This window comes from Diabrotica virgifera, chromosome 6 (genome assembly GCF_917563875.1).
Source record: "Diabrotica virgifera virgifera chromosome 6, PGI_DIABVI_V3a".
NCBI classification, from domain to species: domain Eukaryota; kingdom Metazoa; phylum Arthropoda; class Insecta; order Coleoptera; family Chrysomelidae; genus Diabrotica; species Diabrotica virgifera.
Genome location: NC_065448.1, coordinates 158703194 through 158726244, shown reverse-complemented (window position 1 = coordinate 158726244; position 23051 = coordinate 158703194). Strand labels below are relative to the sequence as shown.

The following is a 23051-nucleotide window of genomic DNA, read 5'->3' as shown; positions in this document are numbered from 1 at the left end:
ACGAAGCTATTCTCACCTTCACATTCGTTGGCGGTGTTTCACGAGTACCATCAGTTTAACGGGTCATGACTTTTTATTTTTTCACTGCATATGCAATATATGAAATGGGTCATAAAATATAGATTTTCTTAAACAACTCATTCAATTTTCAGCTCTTAATGTTTATAAACAATGGAAATATGATTTATTGAAAAAATAATTCTAACTTGATTTCTATTGGTCATATAAAATTCTTTTTACAATTTTAATGTGTATTTTTTCACCAGCTTTTTAGTGAGCCTATATACAAGCGTGTATCATAAAAACTGTCAAAGTTATTCCAATTGTTTATAACCTAAAAAGTAGGGTCTTTTTCAGACAGTTTTTTTAATAACAATTTTGATAAAATCTTAAAACATTTTCAATACATCTTAAAATTAAAATCTCAAATAATCGATTGGGATTTGTAAAATATCTCTAGAGTTACTGTTAGGGCAAGAACAGTTGTTTAAACAATTGCTCTCTGGGATAAACAAATTGAATAACTAATAAAATATTTGGTCAATCTGGTTGAAATTTAGCACACTGAAATAACCCTTTAATTGGCATAATCTAAAGTAGTTAAATTAAATATCGTTGTGCAAAAAATACAGTTATTAACATTTATAAATTAGTGCAAAAATGAGAGTTTTTACAATTATCTCGGTCAATTGTGTTTATATATTTCAATATTTGTCCCAACAAATTAAAGAACTTTTTAAGGTCTACAATATTTATTTGAAACATTTTTCTCTAAAATGCACAAGAAACGATTTATAGTCAAAAAACTGAGTTTTTCATTCTTTGTAACTGTTTAAAAAAAGAAGAAGAAAAATTAGCTGTACGTCTTCACGGAATTATCATTATTTATCCCTTGTCTATCGTTTAAAACCTTCAAAACCCTGCTTAACATTTTTACGTGAAATCGATGATTTTTTTCCCTATTAACTGGTGTATTACTCAAAAACAGATCCTTATAACAAATCCACAAGTTGCCAGACAGTAACACGGTCGGAAAATAATTGTTTAAAACAATTTTTTAAACAAATTCAAAAAATCAATTTTTCACTTCGGACAAATTTGTTTTAGATTCTCTGGATCAATCTGAGCAAAAAACGTATGTTGTGATTTTTCTCTAAAATTGACTGTTGTCGAGTTATACGAGATTTAAAATTTGAAAAACGCGAAAATGACCATTTTTAAGGCTTAATAACTCGAATGAAAATTATTATTATGAAAGTCAGAAAGTGACCAAATCAAAGTTTAAAGCTCCCCACCCCTACATGAGTCTGGAGAAATTTTTGTCGTTATTTTTATTACTTAGCTATTATTTTTAATAATTAACTAAGCACGTATTGAGGCGGCCGTCATGTCGGCGAGAGAGATGTATTATACCATTCATTTGACATTTTAAAAAAATATCGATTGGAAGTCAAAAATACGTTTTAAAAAAAATAAAAAAGGAATTTTGATGTCATATGTACACTCTACCTATGGGTCCATAAATAATAGACATGTTTTGTAGAAGCCTCATAAAATTTTTAAATTAATTGCAACTTAACTAAACAAAAAAAAATAGAAAAATTGGCGTTTTTGTGGGGGTAGGGGAAGGAGGTGGTGGGCTAAAAATGCGATGCGTCGTATTTTTTAATCACATATAACGTAAAGAAATGTAAAAAAAATATTACGGCTGTATCGATCTCAAAAAATAGTATTAAACCCGAAAAAACCCTTACCTAACTTGAAAAAACACAATTTTGGGGGGTTTAAAGGTGTTTTGCCCAATTTTTGAATATCCTAAAATACTCAGTTATTTAAAATTATACATAATCTATCAACAAAACCTTCAGTTGACCTATTTGAAGTCTATAAAATGGAGAAAATCCCCAAAAGTCTCGTAAAAAACAGCAGCGGGATTACGAACACTCGATGCGAGATCGCAAAACGAACCGTAGGCAAACTCGATGCGAATACGCATCGAAGCCAAAAAGTGATTATGAACTGGGTTCGAGTAGACTGTCAGAAAATCATCGGCAATTTTCGTATTTTTGAACCTATGGGATAATATTTCGAACAAATGGAATGATGTGCACGTTATATGCCAAGGAATTTCTCTCATTAACCTCAATAATTATTACAATAGAATATAAAATAAAGTTTTTATTACATATTTAATTGTTATAAACGTTTATTTTATATTCTAAGGATGGTACAGTGATAACGTGTACCTAGATATAAAAATATATGATTTTGGAACTTGAATAGAATTTGAGATTAATTATGATTTTTTACCGTTATTAAAGATTAAATGGCCAGGGAAAGATGGGATACGTTATATAAAAATATTACTAAAGGTCGTAATGGTCACTGCTAACTACCTATTCACTTCATCGAATTCTGTCTCAGAGCTTTCCTTCACATATTTTTAAAGTAGGAATAAGTATTAGAGAACTTCTGTCCGTGTAATGAGTGTAATAACACCTCACTGGGAGATTTAAACAATATATTTTTTTAATGTTCAAAACATGAGAATTATTATCAAAACCGTATAATCTAAATATCGTTTGATTAACGATTTACATTATTTTTAAATTGAAAAAATCAAAGTATGAAGTAAGTAGGTTATGTCATTATGTATTCACTTTTCTTAATTTTTATACTTGGACCGGCAAGAGAGAAAGCGTTATAGGAGATCAGCGATCTATCAGAGAGAGATAGATAGTTCGAGCTGGCAACTCGACAGGGTCGTAGGTATCGAGCAGTGCCTTCGAGTTGACTCGCATCGACAACGTAGGGAAAGAGGTTTTGTAATCACTCCCTACGGTAAACATGGCGGATACGATGCGTATCGAGTGTACGTAATCCGGGCCCTGTTCTCCGGATTTTTCAAGATGGCGCAGTTGACGGAAAAATCTGAAAAAAATCAGAGAGATAGTTTTTGGCAAAATACAGAAAGTTCAAAAAAAATTGGACCTGCAGCCATCTCCAAAAAAAAGTTACAAGCTTTTGTAATTTTTGTAACTTTTTGTAATTTATAATTTAATTGCAAACCAACTTAAAAAAAATCGAAAAATTGACGTTTAGATGTGGGGGAGGGGGGAGGGGTGGTGGGCTAAAATTGCGGTGAGTCTTAATTTTTTAATCACATATAACGTAAAAAAATAAAAAAAAATATTCAAGCTGTATCGACCTCAAAAAATATGATTAGACCCGCAAAAACCCTTACAAAACTTGAAAAACATGGTTTCTATGGGGGTTTAAAAGTGTTTCGCCCAATTTTTGAACATTATAAAATACTCAGTCATTTCAAATTATACATAATCTATCAACAAAACCTTGAGTTGATCTATTTTGAAGTCTACATAATGGAGAAAATCACCAAAAACCCCCTAAAAAACAGTTTTCCGGATTTTTCAAGATGGCGCAGTTAACGGAAAAATCTGAAAAAAATCAAACGGATAGTTTTTAATAAAATACATATAATTCAAAAAAAATTGGACCTGCAGCCATCTCCCAAAAAAAGTTACAAGCTTTAAAAAAATATAAAAAAAATTTGAGGTTATGTACACCTGATCTACGTGTTCATAAAAAATGGACATGTTTTGTAAAAGATTCAGCTACACGTGTGAATTTTTAAATTTTTTAAATCAATTGCAGCCCAACCCAAAAAAAAATAAATCTAAAAATCTACGTTTTTGGCTGTGGGGGGAGGGATAATGGGGGTGGCGAGCTAAAAATCCGCATAATCTCATTTTTTAATCGCCTAGAACGTGAAAAAATTAATAGAATTGAATTCTGAGAGTGAGGGCATTTTGCCTATCTTAACGGGGGTACCCTTTACTCCCAACACGCCTAATGAAGTATAACTTCAAAAACATTGGTCGTATCGGGGCAGCAGTGCCCAGTGAGGTAAGTTAGTACTGTTGTGCCTAATTGGTCCAGTACAATAACAAAACAAAACAGGAGAAATTATTTCTCTTGAAAATGAGGATGGAATATCCATCACCAACTGGAGAGACAAAAGCAATATCTTTCTTCTAAACATGGAAATGACATGCAAGAGGTGGCATGTAATCAGCAAACTAAAATGGAACCAAAAGTGGTATTGGACTATAATAAAGACAACGCATTAAGTAGTTGATTTTAAATCAGATTTTAAAAAGCAGATAGTGCATCATCTATTGTCAAACAATGAAGACATAAAATAGATGGAACTAAATATCAACAAAGAAAGATGTGAAAAAATTGTTCTAAGAACAGATAAGAACATGGGCGCCAATATGTACTGAACAAAACTAAAAAATAGATACCTTGTCTAAAAGTTGTACAAACAAGCCATTTTTGTGTATACCTTGTTATAATGAACTTTATAAAAATGTAATGTAATATAATATTTATTGATTATTTTAATCATGCAGACATTATTATTTGTTAAATAGAGTATATTTTAAAGCCATAACCCTCCTTGTATGATGTTTTTATAGGGACCACATTCTCGTTATGAAAAAATCTAAGAAGAAATTGTATGTCGTGTGGTATATAGCTTCTAGACTAGACCATGTTGGTCCATTTCTACAATCATACATGGTTAAATATGCTCCAATGGCCCAGCAGCTATTAGAAAATGTGTTGACCCCATGGGACCAACATGGCCTATGGTTCATTTTTTAAATAGGAGGAGTAAACTTAAACGGCAGATCACACCCAGTAATGTCACTAAAAAATAACCAAATCCATCTTTTTTGGTTGATCATGTCGGTCTTTAATGGTAATCCATAAATATTATATGATACTAATACATTGCTAAAAAGTTCTAACAACTGTTTTTTAAATAAACACAGACTAAGAATCTAAAAATAGGGCTTTTCATTCACAGTCATTTGTTTCGAGCTTCTGTCATGTGTCACATAATATTAATATATCTACGACATATGTTATTGGTAAATACAATAATACAAACCAAAGACTTATGACGTAAATATATTATTATTATGTGACACATGACAGAAGCTCGAAACAAATGACAATCGATGAAAAGCCCTATTAAAGAAATATAGTAGAAAACACATAAAAATCGCCCATATAACTTAATTACCCTATGATAAATGTCATTAGTGTCAAAATTTCATAAATGTCAATAAACTCCACAAAATGTTTCTCTGTAAACTTTCCTGTGGTTGGACCAATGACAAACAAGCATCAAGTACAGTGGGGTAAATTTGAATTACTCTTCCTATTTAAAAAATGAGGTATAGTAAGACAAAATATACATTGGCCCCAACAGACCAATGTGACCTGCTGAGACAACCATAGAGGTACCTATATACAGGGCGTCCCGAAAAGATTGGTCATAAATTATACCACAGCTTCTGGGGTCAAAAATAGGTTGATTGAACCTCACTTACCTATATACAATAGTGCACACAAAAAAAGTTACAGCCCTTTGAAGTTACAGAATGAAAATCGATTTTTTTTCATATATCGAAAACTCTTAGAGATTTTATATTAAAAATGGACATGTGGCATTCTTATGGCAGCAACATCTTAAATAAAAATTAAAGTGAAATTTGTGCACCCCATAAAAATTTTATGGGGGATTTGTTCCCTTAAACCCCCCAAACTTTTGTGTACGTTCCAATTAAATTATTATTGTCGCACCATTAGTGAAACACAATGTTTTTAAAACTTTTTTGCCTTTTAGTACTTTTTCGATAAGCCACTGGTTATTGAGATATTTTGAATATTTGTCGAATCCACCACATATTTGTATATGGTTGAGTATGATTATAGGGACCTGTTAATAATCTGAAAATTTATTTATAATTTACATTTTTAGGTATATTTTTAAAAAGAAGCCACATCTCGATAAAAAATTACTTATCAAAAAAAGACTAAGAGGCAAAAAAGTTTTAAAAACACTGTGTTTAACTAATGATACCAAAATAATAGTTTAATTGGAACATACACAAACATTTGGAGGGTTTAAAGGAACAAAACCCTCATAAACTGCATTATCTGTTATACAACACTAATTGGCAAGAATGTATCAATTCAAATTCAAATAACCCAGAAATATGTGTCAATCAATTTTATAATACTCTTTATCATATACTAGATCAATGTATTCCACATAAGAAGGTAAGCCAATCAAGGAAATATCCTTTTTGGTATTCAAAAGAATTAATTAAACAAATTAAATTAAAAAATAAATTTTTTAAGAAAACAAAAAAAAGATAACACATATTTACAAAAGTTTTATGAAGTTAGGAAAGATGTTAAAAAACTTATTAAAAAATGTTATAGAGAATATATTCAAAATGTTGAAGGTAATATAAATAATAGTCCTAAAGAGTTTTGGCAATACCTAAAAGGGAAAAGATCAAATTCAACACTTGCATATAAATATAAACATGAAGATGAATGTTACGAATCTGAAAGTGATATAGCAAATGCGTTTGCACATTATTTTGAATCTATACATTCTAACACTAATTTAATAATAACAGACTCGTACAAGGAATATGGACTTGAACAATTATGTGTTGATTGTATAACTCTAGAAGAAATCAATATTGCAATTAAGTCTTTAAAAAGTAGTGCAGCTATAGGTGTGGATTGGATTCCTTCTTACCTGTTTAAAGCATATTCAGAAGTTCTGTTACATCCCCTACAAATTATATTTAATAAATGTTTAGAGACAAGCACGTTTCCGGATGCGCTTAAGGCAGGTAGAATAACTCCTATCCAGAAATCTGGAAATACGAGTTTAATATCAAATCATCGTCCTATAACAGTATTGCCTTCTCTTTCAAAAATCTTGGAAAAAATTATGTACAATAGACTGTATACTCATGTTTCAAATACTTTAATGGAAGAACAACATGGTTTCATAAACAAAAAATCAACTCAAACAAATCTGTGCATTTTCAGTCACTATATTGCTTCGTCCATAAATAATTCTCAAGTTGATGTTATCTTTACTGATTTAGCAAAAGCCTTTGATAGAGTAAATCATTCAGTACTATTAAAAAAACTGAGGTCATATGCACTTTCTGACAAGCTTATAAAAAATTTTGAATCTTACCTTACCAACCGTACTAATGTAGTCAAATTTGGGAACTGCTACAGTTTTATAACCAGGTCAGGTGTACCGCAAGGTTCCATCCTTGGGCCTTTACTTTTTGTTATGTTCATAAATGACATCACCGATTATATAAAATTTGCCAAGTTTCTTCTATTTGCAGACGATTTAAAATTATTTCTTACAATAAAGAACGAACATGACTGTATTAATTTACAACAAGATATTCGAGGTATATCCACATTCTGTAAAAATAATGATTTGAACCTAAATGAGTCAAAATATAAACTATTGACTTTTTCTAGAAAGCGAGAAATCACAAGAACAGATTATTTTATTATTGAAGTAAAACTTGAAAGGTTAACAAAAATCAGAGATCTAGGGGTGTTATTCACTAGCAACTTCTCCTTTAATGAGCACATTCTCAAACTAACTAATGATTTCTATAGACAGTTAGGCTTTATCCTAAGATCCAGTAAAGAATTTTATTGTGACACTACAATTAAGCTTTTTAATGCATATGTGAGGTCAAAACTCGAATATTGTACCATATGGAGTCCCTCCACCATATCACATGGTGATATGATAGAGAGGATTCAGAAGAAATTTTTGAGGTCTTTATATCTGAGGAAATTTGGGATTTATCCTTTTAAGGTTTCCTATAACTTGTAGAGAATGCTTTTTGACACTGTGTTATTGAGCGAAAGACGTAGAAATGCCCAAATCATTTTCATATTTAATATAGTTTATCAAATCATAGATTCTCCTAAGATTCTTTCTTTTATAGCTTTTAATGTACCAGACCAAAGACTTAGATGTAGACACACTTTATTTAAAATAACTCCAGAATATGCAAACTCCCCCATGGCAAACTGCTTAATGGCAATGAACGATTTTATCCTGAGTGAAGACCTTGACCTATATAATATGAAAAAGAGTACTATGCTACATAAACTGTGATACCTTTATTTATTGTTTTAACGTGTATTTGTTTTATTGTATTGTATAAATTATTGTATGTTCTTATTGCCTTGTATTGACCAACTGTGCATTTATAATTGGCATCATTGCTGAAAATGTGCAGTATAAATAAATAAATAAAAATTTTATGTAAATATATTAAAAAATAAGCCGCATCTCGATAAAAACTGGCTTATCGAAAAAATACTAAGAGGAAAAAAGTTTTAAAAATGTTGTGATTAACTAATGGTACCACAATAATGAATTAATTGGAACGTACACAAAAGTTTGGGGGGGTTTAAGGGAACAAAACCCCCATAAAAGATTTATGGGGTGGGCAAATTTCACTATAATTTTGTTTTAAGATGTTCCTGTCATAAGAATTATGCATGTGCATTTTTAATAAAAAATCTCTAATGGTTTTCGATATATTGAAAGAAATCGATTTTCATTTTGTAACTTCAAAGGGCTGTAACTTTTTTTATGAGCACATTTGTACTAAGGTAAGTTAGGCTCAATCGAACTATTTTTGACCCCAGAATGTGTGGTATGATTTATGACCAATCTTTTCGGGACACCCTGTATATTAACATAGGAGTGAGCCTAGACTCCCTGCTTCCTGATGACAAGATCTCTTCGACTAGTTTGTGGTATCTCTTTCTAGCACATTGTATCGAAAAACTAAGATGACATTAAGTGTGAGTATAGGCACGGAAGAGGAGGACTACTGTCGCAGCTTTACTATGCCTAAGAGTGAAACAGCACTAATCTAAAGAAAAAAGATGGTGTCGTGACTTCAGTGGCGGATCCAGAAATGTTGTTTGGGGAGGGTCATGGGTCTTGAGGATGATTTAATTACCTTTCTCTGAGGTAAGGTCACTTAGTCTTACCAACCCTAGTATACGTAGGTTTACAATTATGGGGGGGTCATGACCCCGTGACACCCCCCTGGATCCGCCAGTGCGTGACTTCGCTCTGAATGACACTCTGTCTATCATTATTTAAGTCTATGGAGACAACATGAGTGTTGGTCCTATGAGACAAACATGGCAGTGAACATGTTAACACATTCGCGGTCATGACTGCATATGAAGTCATTTACTCCATAAGAATACGTGTATAAAATGACAGCGTGTCCGCGAATGTGTTAAACAATTCATTTAAAAAAAAATATCTTTGAAAGTATAACAATATCATAATCTATTGCAATTAAAGACATATATTGTTTTTAATTGCGAATTACAATTAGAATGTTTATTAAATCAAATACTCACAGCTGACTTTCTTCTGTATAAATCTCAACTTGGTAGCAGTTCTATAAGAAGCAAACCTGATCAAGTCAAAGTTATGTGCACTCATTTCGTGAATTAACGCCAGTCTGTGGTCGGAAGACCCGGAGAGGCCTTCTTGACCCTGCATATCTACAACAACATTCAAACATAAACAATAAAAAATACTAAGTGGGTTAATGCATTTGTTTCTTTTCTACACTTAAAAATGTCAATTATCAATTAAGAAAGTTTAATTGACATTCTTACCCTGATAAGCAGGCGTTAATACGAAGTAATTTAAGCCTAATTAAGCTAAATGCGGATTAGGTCAAATTAAAATCCAGAAAAAAAATCAGATATTTGTATTAAAAACATGAATCTTAGTATGGATTGAGTTCATTACTTTACTTTCGAATGTACCATAAAATGAAGGTCTAATGCGTGTCTGATCAATTAGAAATAGGAGACACTTACTGTAAGGATGTATTTTTCATTAAATAACTTAAATTCCTATGTATTCAACACCACTGTTGACAGTTTTTTGGTGCATATTCTCTTAAATTTACGACACACGCCATTTTCTTGTTCTTTTACTCCCTCTTCTACTCCCACTACTTTTCAGTTTTCAGTATACAAACATTCCATGCAGAGGTCGTCGCTGAAGCTGAAAGTTAGATAACTTATTCTACAGAGTTTTCCAGACAGGGTTGGGCTAGTCAAAAAAATATTTTTTTCTATCAATTATTATTGTTGAAATAGTTTTAGGTATAAATTAAATTTTTATTGACCTTTGTGTTAAAACGTTTATATTATACGCTATGAATACATATTTGGAACATATATTGTAATATTGTATGTATGTATAGGAAGGTAAAGAGAAAAATGTAATGAAAAATATTTGGGAGAAAATTTACCAAAGAAAGTGGTAGAAAAATAAGTAGGTACAGTCGGAAAAATGAAAGATTACCCATGAACGATCACATCAATCACTTATTTCGTAACAAGCTTCTTTTGTAACAGGCTGTTTTTTTCTGTAACAAACGTTTGTTATTTATAGAAAAAGACAACAAATACAAAATAAGTGATTGATGTGATCCTTCATGGGTAATCTTTCACTGTTCACTGGCGAAGCACACTGTTCACTGTTCGAAGCACACTGTTCACTGTTCGCTGGCGAGGCACACTGTTCACTGGCGTTCCACTGGCGAAGCGTCTATGTAACCACTGTTACCATTGGTAACAGTTAAAAATCTTGCAAATAAATATTTTGTGACGATGAATAATTCCATTTATCTATATTTTTACCAATAGAAATATATTATTATATTATGTGTTAATAGTACCTAATTCAGTAAATAGCCAACTACTCGTAGACACACGAAAATATTGGCGAGTTTATGTGACTCAGTTGCACATTATTATATTCTGTTACTAGTCTCATTTGTGGTTACAATTAATGGTTATCTCGCTGTCGCTCGGGCGGCTCGGGACCGGCTAGTGTCTGAAAATTTTGAAGGAGCGACGGGCGTAAGCCCGCTGTGTATATCAGTAGGGCTGTTACCAGATTTAAATTTGGTTACAGTACCTATAAAAACTGTGCGTGCAGTTCACCATGGATGAGTGTCGCTGCGTAATCGATCAACTACTTGAAAAGTAATTCTGATTGAAAAAAAATGAAATTATTGAAAATGAAAGTCCTATTTTAAACAATTTAAAAAAGGAATAAAAAAAAGGAGTTCGATATTTTAAATTTAGTTGGTACAGTGAAAATCCTTGGTTATGTGGTTGCAAGAAAAATAGACTGTATTGTTGGCCATGTCTTCTGGTTTCTGGTTTCTACAGAAAAATGGGTGGACCAGGTTCACGATTTAAATAGTTTTAGAGTTTTAAAAAAGAGCACTGGCGAAGCGGCCATGTAACCACTGTTACCATTGGTAACAGTTAAAAATCTTGCAAATAAATATGTATTTTATGACGATGAATAATTCCATTTATTATTTTATTTTATTTTTACCAATAGAAATATATTATTATATTATGTGTTAATAGTACCTAATTCAGTAAATAGCCAGACACACGAAAATATTGGCGAGTTTATGTGACTCAGTTGCACTTTATTATGTTCTGTTACCAGTCTCATTTGTGGTAACAATGAATGGTTATCTCGCTGTCGCTCGGGCGCCTCGGGACCGGCTAGTGTGAAAATTTTGAAGGAGCGATGGGCGTAAGCGCGCTGTGTATATCAGTAGGGCTGTTACCAGATTTAAATTTGCTAACAGTACCTATCATAAAAAGTGTGCGTGCAGTTCACTAAAAAGATTATTGAAAATGAAAGACCTATTTTAAACAATTTAAAAAAGGAATTTAAAAAATTAGCTCGATATTTTAAATTTAGTTGGTACAGTGAAAATCCTTGGTTATGTGGTTGCAAGAAAAATAGACTGTATTGTTGGCCATGTCTTCTGGTTTCTACAGAAAAATGGGTGGACCAGGTTCACGATTTAAATAGTTTTAGAGTTTTAAAAAAGAGCACTGGCGAAGCGTCCATGTAACCACTGTTACCATTGGTAACAGTTAAAAATCTTGCAAATAAATATGTATTTTATGACGATGAATAATTCCATTTATTGTTTTATTTTATTTTTAGCAATAGAAATATATTATTATATTATGTGTTAATAGTACCTAATTCAGTAAATAGCCAGACATACGAAAATATTGGCGAGTTTATGTGACTCAGTTGCACTTTATTATATTCTGTTACCAGTCTCATTTGTGGTAACAATGAATGGTTATCTCGCTGTCGCTCTGGCGGCTCGGGACCGGCTAGTGTGAAAATTTTGAAGGAGCGATGGGCGTAAGCGCGCTGTGTATATCAGTAGGGCTGTTACCAGATTTAAATTTGCTAATAGTACCTATCATAAAAAGTGTACGTGCAGTTCACTAAAAAGATTATTGAAAATGAAAGACCTATTTTAAACAATTTAAAAAGGAATTTAAAAAATTAGCTCGATATTTTAAATTTAGTTGGTACAGTGAAAATCCTTGGTTATGTGGTTGCAAGAAAAATAGACTGTATTGTTGGCCATGTCTTCTGGTTTTTACAGAAAAATGGGTGGACCAGGTTCACGATTTAAATAGTTTTAGAGTTTTAAAAAAGAGACATGAAATTTCTCCGTTACCTACATGTAAGATGTATACCCAATTTGATTCAGTTTGGCAAAACAAAAATCAAAAGTTCTCTTAACCAAGCATTTAAAGCAAATATTGCTAAACATAATGAGTTTGTTAAAAAAATAGATAGGTACTCGTATATCCTTAGCTCACTTAGAATAGATATGTACCGTATGTTTTTTGGCCGAACAAGAATTAGCGTTTCGTGGTCATTTTGAGGGCGACGGCTCTGACATTCGAGGCAATTACAGGGAATTGTTAACATTAATTGCCAAAAAAGATCAAAAATTTTGCCAACATCTAGAAATATCAACTGTTTTTTCGAGAGTTTCAAGTGATATACAAAATGATATTATTGAAGCTATATGTACAGTGGTGTCATGGCAAAATTAGCAGTGTGGGAACACAGTGCCGGAACGCACTGCTAATTTTTGTTTACAAAACCTAAATTCTCTATTATTTTTTTTTCTTTTCTTAACCAGTGCGGGAACGGCGTTCCCACGCGTTCCCACACCATGACACCACTGTATATGTATATACATTTAGCCATATCTTCATTTTTTTTAAATAAGATTTTTTGCATCTGGTTTTGGTAACACTTTAGAAAAAGTCACGCGTCGCCACTGAAAAAGAGACATGAAATTTTTCAAAAGTATGAACATTCATTTGAGGTGAAAGACTTAGGAAATTTTCGATCGAAAACTTACCCCATCCCATATAAATATAAGTACAGACAGGAGGTGAAAGGAGAAATCAATGAAATGTTAGAAAATCAAATCATAGAGAGATGTGACTCTCCGTATATCAACCCAATCGTGATTGTTAAAAAAAGCAGTGGAGAATTGAGGCTATGTTTGGATGCCCGGAATATAAATCAACACACGGTATCTCAATATGAATCACCTCTCAACATCGAGGCTATTTTTGGGAGAATTACAGGATCACATATTTTTTCTAAAATTGACTTAAAACATAGTTTTTGGTTGATATCTTTAGCAGAAAAATGTAGAAACTACACCGCTTTTTCGATCGATGGTATTGTGTACCGATTTAAAGTAGTGCCTTTTGGGTTACAAAGTGCTTGTGCAGCACTGGTAAGAGCTCTCCATACAATATTAAACAGGTATCAAGATTTTATACTACACTACATTGACGACTTACTAATTTTTTCACCAGATACATCGAGTCATTTAAAACACATAAAAATTATATTAGAAGAGCTGGACAAAGCCGGATTAAAATTGAATATTGAAAAATGTCAATTTTTTCAAAAAGAAGTGACATATTTGGGTTTTAAATTGGAAACAAAAACAGTTAGTTTAGCCGAGGACCGGATAAAACTCATAGATGAATACCCAAGGCCAACGAATTTAAAAACATTGAGAGGTTTTCTTGGTACGATCAACTATTTCAACAAACTAATTCCTGATTTGAGCCAGAAGGAGATTCCATTGATAAAATTACTGAAGAAAGGTGTTAAATGGAATTGGAAAGAAGAACAAGAGAAAGCTTTCCAAATATTAAAAGAAGAATTCTCGAAAGGAACTAAAATATATCATCCCATGTACAATTTACCTTTCATATTACGAACTGATGCGTCCATCCAAAAATTCGCGGGAGTTTTGTCGCAGATACAAAACAATCAAGAAGTGCCAATTTGTTTTATTTCCCGAGTGACAAAAACACACGAAAGAAAATACAGTGTGACTGAATTAGAGTTTGCTAGCGTACTTTTTTGTGTAAATAAGTTAAGGTTTTATCTATTGGGAGCAAAATTTACAATTGAAACAGATCATGCAGCTTTAGTGCATATCATGAAAAATCGACTGGTTAACAATCGTATACATCGAGGAATTTTGTTGCTGCAGGAGTATGATTTTGAGTTTCGATACATAAAAGGAAAAGACAACATTATAGCCGACGCTCTCACACGTGACGAAGACACTGGAAAAAAGGAAGGAATTGTTTTTCAGGTGGGACTAAATATCTTGACACAAGAGGAAGGTGTATTTTCGTTAAACGAAATAAGAATAAATCAAGAAGAGCTGGAGGAAAAAGAAAAAAGAAGAGCGGAGAGAGAAAATGACATATTCTTCAAAAGAATCGATGGAAAGGAACTATATTTGGTAACACAGACATTGGCAGAGAGGATCATACAAAAATTACACAATGACAATGGGCATATCGGTAGCAGGAAGGTTTGGCTGGTTTTTCGAGAAAACTATATCTGCCGAAAGGATTACCGGATTGCCAAAGAAGTGACCCAAAAATGCGAAATATGTCAAAAATATAAAAGCAGAAATTTCAGAAATGAAAATATTGCTAAAAATATTGTATCCCGTCAAAAATTGGATATTGTGGCAATAGATATGTTAAGTGATCTGATAATGACCACGCAAAGGAACAAGCATATTTTGGTGATGGTTGATATATTTTCAAAATACGTAAAGTTATACAGTTGCCGTACAACAAAGGGGGAAGAAATAATGAGAAAGATTGACAATTTTATAGCCACCGTAGGAACACCAAGAAGAATTCTTTTAGACAATGCGACGTATTTACGGAGTGAGCGTTTCAAGGGACAGCTTCAAGACAGGGGAATAGGGACAAATTTCGTCAGTATCCGACATCCTCAAAGTAATCCTTCAGAGCGTTTTATACAGGAGACTACGAAATTCCTTCGCATTGCTGCAAATGGACAACATAGACGATGGGACAGGAAAGTGGCAGAAATAGAAAACTACTTAAACACCATTCCAAGTACGGTGACAAAAGAGACTCCGGAATATATCATGAAGGGTGTTATGCCATTACGGCCATGGGAAGAACCTGAGCAGAGGGAATACCAACGAGTCTTGGAAATTGTGCAGAGGAGGCTGCAGCGCAGTAATGAAAAGTATCTCCAAAGACAAAATCATAATAGGAGACGACGCCCAGTGACTTTTCAGAAGGGAGAAAAGGTGCTTGTAAGGGCATTACGAGTATCAAATCTCACTGGGGACGTTTGCGCAAATCTAATGCCTATTTTCGAGGGTCCATACATCGTGCACAATGAAAATGGAATAAACAGTTATGTTCTGAGGCATGTGGATTCAGAAAAGATACGAGGAGTTTACAATATCCATGATGTGTACAAATACCACGAATAAAGACAAATGCATAAAATTTAAGGTAGGATAAGAGAATTTAAGGTAGGATAAGAGAATTAGGTTAGGATAATATGATAACAAGAGAAAAGTGTTGTTGTCGAGAGAAAATCAATTTTTTTGTTGCACTTACTAATACTGATTTTATCTCAAAACAAGGCGGGGATGTTATTGTGTTTGCAATTTATCAATCAAAGGCAAAATGAAAATTAAATTAAATTTTTTTTAAATAACGCGGGCACATAAATTTGATACACCCTGTATATTGATCTGTAAATATTTATTAGAATTTAGTGTGGATGTAAGTAGATTTCTCTTTTAATGAGCTTTCAGATGAACCATTAAAGACTTTTGTGAATAATTAAAGTGAAAAGGACGATGTATTTAGATTTAAAATGGAAATAGTTTGTTTATTACGAGAACTATAGAATCCACAGGTAGATGTAATTATCACTTTCTGGGAAAGTGGTTTAAAAAGAAAGTTTGGAATTTTAATATTTGTTTCAACCCGAGTAAATGTTGTAGAGTTTCCCCGAAAGTAATTAAGGATGGTCGGAATAATTTTGAAAATGACTGTTTGTTTGTCGAATGGAAAAGATTGTTTCTGATTCTTGGCAAGTTGGAAGGGGAAAAGTGGTTTGACTGATTGAGAGAGTTTGAAAAAGAAGTCAGTATGTTATTTGGCAGCGCTGAGGAGCGGTCGACGTTTTGGTGGATAAGTAGTTAGCAAATACCAGTGGTTGTTTGATAGTGGAGAATAGTGTTGAAAAGTGGAACGAGAGACAGATCAAATTGAGACGAAATACCTCTCTGATTCTGTATTATTGTGAGAAGGAGAGCAGAGAATTTTTGGAGTTTTGTTTGAATCGAGTACGTGTCAAAAGAGGCCCGGCTTGTTGGAGAATTGGTGCTGGTATGCTGATAGTTTTGAAGCTGGAGAACGGAGAGGGCTTTGATGAGTAGCCTTTAACATAGTCAACGAGGGAGAGCTGTTTTGGGTCACGAGAAGACATCAGAGTGAGTGAAGCAAAAAGTCAGTCAATTTATGTGAAAGAGATTTTTATGTTCGGAAACTAAAATTTTGAGTAAAAAGCATATGAATTAAAATTCCAATATTTCAAAAAGTAAATAGTAAATATAGGTAATCTTGCGAATACATAAATTTGTTTTGTTTAGTTTGTTTTACCACAGTCATCGGGAACAAACCGATAAATTGTTTTTTTTAACTATAATAATATTTAAGTGGTAAAAATTTCATTCGGACATCTGTGTCCACAGGTTTTAGATTTGATAGATTTTAGAGTATTGATTTTGATAAATAAAAGACAATTCTGTATGTTTATTTTAATATTTTACTTTATTTCTCTTCCCTGTTTTATCCCGATTAGGATCAACTAAGAGATACTGAACCCACGAGAGAAGATAAGTATAACGTAAGATTATTTAGACATTTTTTTAAGATTATAAAAAGGCACCCTGAGATTTTTTTATTGTTTTTTATGTATGATTTGCGACAATTAAATAATTATAAAAATAATAATAATAATAATAATAATAATAATAATAATAATAACCTGTGGGAGTTTTATGTCAGTTCTTCTATCAGGCGCGGCCCCCTGCGAATGGGGGATTCTTTCTGGGTATTCGTAGCGCCAATACCCAGAGAGTAGCAGGAATACTTGCCGTGGAACAAAAACTGACACCTGGCAGTAGGTATAAAATGCACACCCATGAGAATGGAGACTAATAGTTTATGTTTAGGGCCGCTGCCTGGGGATCGCCAGGGCACGTCTGGAGCCGACGCTGGACGTGACAGCATGCGGGACGTCGGTGGCAGGGTGTTGAGGAGGCGGGCCCCTGTCACACAAACAGCTACAGCCCAACAACAAGAACAACAACCACAAGCGAGCCAAATAACAGCAAGAGCTCCACTCGCTGAAGGTGCTGCGCCGGAACATCAGCCGGCGCTCACTCAAGCGGGACGACCGAGGCAGCGCATGAAATGGACTGTGTCCATTAACGAAAGCATTTTGCGCTTCTATTATAAGGTGACAAACCTCGGTCAAGAAACGATCGGCTACAGACAACACAGCTGTATGCCGAATTTTGCAGGGAGTACCCAGATATTCAAGTATCGGAGCAAAGAGTATCAGATCAATACCGGGTAATCGTAAGAAACAACCTTATCCCAGAGACTAGACGCAATACGATCAAAAGCGAAGTCGAACGGGAGATTAATAACCAAGAGCTAGTTTTAGATCAAGTCCCTAATGAAATCCTTGATGAGCAAATTCCTGAGATTCCCATACCAGAAACTCAACCTGACAATACACAGCAGGAAAACAACGAGTTGCGCGATAGTCTAGAGAACGAAATGGCTCGTGCCGTACAAGAGTTTAATGGAACAAATCCACTTAGCAGACCACCGCTACCACGAATAAACTCTTGTAAGAAACTAGGTGCCCTGTTACAAATTGTGAATACTGAAGTCCTACCCAATTATGTCGTAGAAGCCCACACATTGGAATATCTGCATATGCTAATCTACTGTGCAGCTACAGCAATTGCCAATGTAATGGGCGTTAAGATCAGAACACGACGGGGTACTAATAACGGAAGGACTGGTAACAGAATTGCACCCTGGGAAAAAAGACTTCTCGGAAAAATTGAATTACTGCGTAGGGATATTGGTCAAGTCACAGAATATATAAGAGGTGTTAAAAGTAGAAAAGTCATTAAAAGAGCTGAAGAAATAATGCGGAGCACTGCAAGACACTCGAGATACGATCCAGAAAATAGCACAGCCCAACAGTGTCTGGATACATTAAAACAAAAACTCTCCGTCTATTCAGGACGATTAAGAAGGTATAAAGTTAGTAACAGCCGAAAATGTGACAATGCACTTTTTGAGAACTCTGAGAAGGCGTTCTACCGAAAACTCAATTCCACCGTAGAAAGTGTCGACAAGTCTTACCCAAGCCAAGAACAAATTCATGAGTTTTGGGGAAATCAACTTTCCACACCAGCTGCTTTTAACAACAATGCTGGCTGGATAGAAGATACGACGCACAACTGTCACCACTACGTCACTGCTAACTACGAACCATTCACGACTGAAGAAGTCTCAAATGTCATCAAAGAGCTTCATAACTGGAAATCTCCTGGACCAGACGGAGTTCAGAACTTCTGGCTTAAAAAGTTTTGGAGTATTCATGAGTGCTTATCAACATTAATTAATCATGTTATTTCTAATCCGCAGGAAATACCATCATTTCTAACTCAGGGAACTACTTATTTAATACCCAAGGATCAAAATAACACCCAAGATCCATCCAAGTACCGCCCAATTACTTGTCTTCCAACTTTGTATAAATTGGTCACATCCTGTGTAACCCGGCGTATCTACCAACACTGTGCTCTAAACAATATCATAGAGCCTCAACAGAAAGGATGCGCTAAGGGTTCCATGGGTTGCAAAGAACAGCTTATCATCGACTCAGTTATTTCTAACCAGGCATTCACTAAAAAAAGGAACCTTTTTACTGCTTTTATTGACTATAAAAAGGCCTTTGATTCAGTACCGCATGAATGGCTAATAGATATATTGAAAATATACAAAGTAGATGATAACATAGTGACCTTTTTAAGACATATAATGAAAGATTGGAAGACTAAAATTCACCTCCAAATACCTGGTGAAAACAATATCGAAACCGAAAATATCGCAATCAACCGGGGCCTATTTCAAGGAGACTCGTTGAGTCCATTGTGGTTCTGTTTAGCTTTGAACCCCCTTTCTCAGCTATTAAACTCCACTGACTCAGGTTTTAGCATTAAAAGCAATAATACTGTGGTAGCGAAGCTCAATCATCTGTTGTATATGGATGATTTGAAATTGATGGCTTCCACTCGAGAACACCTGGAAGAGATGCTAAAAACTGTAGAAACATTTTCTAATGATATTAGTATGCAGTTCGGTCTAGACAAGTGCCGTGTTTTGAATATAGTCAGAGGAAAGGTACAGCCCGGTGGATTCGATATGCAAAATGGCCAGAACATCGAGGCCATGGGCGACAACGATATGTACAAATATCTTGGAGTAAAGCAGGCGCGGAAAATTGACCATAAGCAAATGAAAACTGAGATAACTACTGAGTTTATAAGAAGGGTAAAACAGCTGCTTCGTTCACAGCTTAACAGTAAAAATTTGTTTAAGGCACTAAACACCTACGCTTGTTCCGCGCTTAGCTATTCATTTGGTATTGTTAAGTGGACAAAAACGGATATAGAAAATCTTCAGCGAAAAGTACGAACACACCTCACAAAGGCACATAAACACCACCCTAAAAGTGCAGTAGAACGAACGATATTACCCCGGTATTTAGGAGGAAGAGGACTTATGGATATAGGTGAGCAATTAGATAAACAAATTGCTAATTTAAGAACTTATTTTCAGATGCAGGCTGAGACATCTACTCTACATCGCGCTATCTGCGCAGTAGATGACACAACACCGATCAAACTGAGGGAAGCAGAACTGCGCATAAACCACCTTACTAAGGACGAAAAAGTGCGCGCCTGGATGGGTAAACCTTTTCACGGGCGACATCCCAATGAGGTCAGCCAAGATTATGTCGACAATATAGCGTCGAACTACTGGTTGACATCAGGAAAGATGTTCCCTGAAACGGAGGGTTCATTACTGGCCATTCAGGATCAGGTTATACCAACCAGAAACTACCTGAAATATATCATCAAAGACCCTCAGGTTCAAAACGACAGATGCCGATATGGATGTCAAGCCCAAGAAACCATCCAACATCTTACAGGGGGCTGCCAGGCATTTGCTGCAACTGAATACAAGGAACGGCATGACGCAGTGGGAAAAATCCTTCATCAAGAGATAGCTATCAAGCTGGGACTTCTCCAAACGGACCATCTCCCGTATTATCAATACGTCCCTGAGAGTATGCTTGAGGATGGCAACTACAAGCTATACTGGGACCGCACTGTGCTCACAGACCAAACAGTGGCACATAATAGACCAGATCTCGTACTAGTTAATAAATTAACAAGACAAACAACACTAATTGATGTGGCGATACCTAACAACAATAATCTACGTAGTAAATTCACTGAAAAGATCGCCAAGTACAGAGATCTACAAATTCAAATACGAAGGCAATGGAGAATGCAAAGTACCCAGACGATACCTATTGTTATATCTACTACTGGAGTCATTCCGAAGAACCTCCTCGAAACCATAAAAAGGCTGGGTCTAAATGAACATCTTTACAAGACCATGCAGAAAGCTGTACTACTCGCAACGGCCAGATGTGTACGAAAATTTTTGGGAGACACACCTGCATACCAAGTCACCTAGGGCTCGATAACACGGAAAGAGTCCCACCAGAGCTCAATCCTTTTGATACCGTAGGTATCTGGGATGAGTCAAATTTCCCCTTAGAGGGAGTGTGAGCCGTATGGCTAAATCTGGATAATAATAATAATAACCTGTGGGAGTTTTTTGTCAGTTCTTCTATCAGGCGCGGCCCCCTGCGAATGGGGGATGCTTTCTGGGTATTCGTAGCGCCAGTACCCAGAGAGTAGCAGGGATACTTGCCGTGGAACAAAAACTGACACCTGGCAGTAGGTATAAAATGCACACCCATGAGAATGGAGATAAATCATTTATGTTTAGGATCGCTGCCTGGGGATCGCCAGGGCACGTCTGGAGCCGGCGCTGGACGTGACAGCATGCGGGACGTCGGTGGCAGGGTGTTGAGGAGGCGGGCCCCTGTCATACAATCAGCTACAGCCCAACCACAACCACAAGCGAGCCAAACAACAACAAGAACTCCACCCGCCGAACGTGCTGCGCTGGATCATCAGCCGGCGCTCACTCAAGCGGGACGACCGAGGCAGCGCATGAAATGGACTGTGTCCATTAATGAAAACATTTTGCGCTTCTATTACAAGGTGACAAACCTCGGTCAAGAAACAATTGGCTACAGACAACAGCTGTATGCCGAATTTTGCAGGATGTACCCAGATATTCAAGTATCGGAGCAAAGAGTATCAGATCAATACCGGGTAATCATAAGGAACAACCTTATCCCAGAGACTAGACGCAATTTGATCAAAAGCGAAGTCGAACGGGAGATTAATAACCAAGAACAAGTTTTAGATCAAGTCCCTAATGAAATCCTCGATGAGCAGACTCCTGAGATTTCCATGCCAGAAACTCAACCTGATAATACACAGCAGGAAAACAACGAGTTGCGCGATAGTCTAGCAAACGAAATGGCTCGTGCCGTACAAGAGTTTAATGGAACAAACCCACTTAGCAGACCACCGCTACCACGAATAAACTCTTGTAAGAAACTAGGTGCGCTGTTACAAATTGTGAACACTGAAGTCCTACCCAACTATGTCGTAGAAGCTCACACGTTGGAATATTTGCATATGCTAATCTACTGTGCAGCAACAGCAATTGCTAATGTAATGGGCGTTAAGATCAGAACACGACGGGTAACTAATACCGAAAGAACTGGTAACAGAATTGCACCCTGGGAAAAAAGACTGCTCGGAAAGATCGAATTATTACGTAGGGATATTGGTATAGTCACAGAATACATACGAGGTGTAACAAGTAGAAAAGTCATCAGAAGAGCTGAAGAAATAATGCTGACTACCGCAAGACACTCAAGATATGATCCAGAAAACAACACAGCCCATCAGTGTCTGGATACATTAAAACAAAAGCTCTCCGTTTATTCAGGACGACTAAGGAGGTACAAAGTTAGTAACAACCGCAAAAGCGACAATGCTCTTTTTGAAAGTTCTGAAAAGGCATTCTATCGAAAACTCAATTCCACTGTAGAACGTGTCGATAAGACTTACCCAAGCCAGGAAGAAATTCATGAGTTTTGGGGAAATCAACTTTCCACGCCAGCTGCTCTTAACAACAATGCTGGATGGATAGAAGATACGACACAGAACTGCCAACACTACATTACCACCCTTTACGAACCCTTCACTACTGAAGAAGTCTCAAATACCATCAAAGAGCTTCATAACTGGAAATCTCCTTTACCAGACGGAGTTCAAAACTTTTGGCTCAAGAAGTTTTGGAGTGTTCATGAATGCTTATCAACACTAATTAATCATGTTATTTCTAATCCGCAGGATATACCATCATTCCTAACTCAGGGAACCACTTATTTAATTCCGAAGGATCAAAATAACACCCAAGATCCAGCCAAATACCGCCCAATTACTTGTCTTCCAACTTTGTATAAATTGGTCACATCCTGTGTAGCCCGGCGTATCTACCAACACTGTGCTCTGAACAATATCATAGAGCCTCAACAGAAAGGATGCGCTAAGGGTTCCATGGGA

General features: G+C 35.3%; 1 protein-coding gene across 2 annotated transcripts in view; it reads right to left on the bottom strand.

The window, feature by feature from the left end:
* Window positions 1-9960, bottom strand: part of LOC114336050 (dystrobrevin beta) — a 96088-nt gene extending 86128 nt beyond the window's left edge. For both annotated transcript variants that reach the window (XM_050653318.1, XM_050653319.1), the window contains exons 1-2: window positions 9805-9960; window positions 9334-9480 (exon numbers count right to left, since the gene is read on the bottom strand). In XM_050653318.1, coding sequence (XP_050509275.1) covers window positions 9334-9478 — 145 coding nt within the window. In that variant the 5' untranslated portion in view covers window positions 9479-9480; window positions 9805-9960. The remainder of the gene's footprint in view (window positions 1-9333; window positions 9481-9804) is intronic.
* Window positions 9961-23051: the final 13091 nt, after the last annotated feature.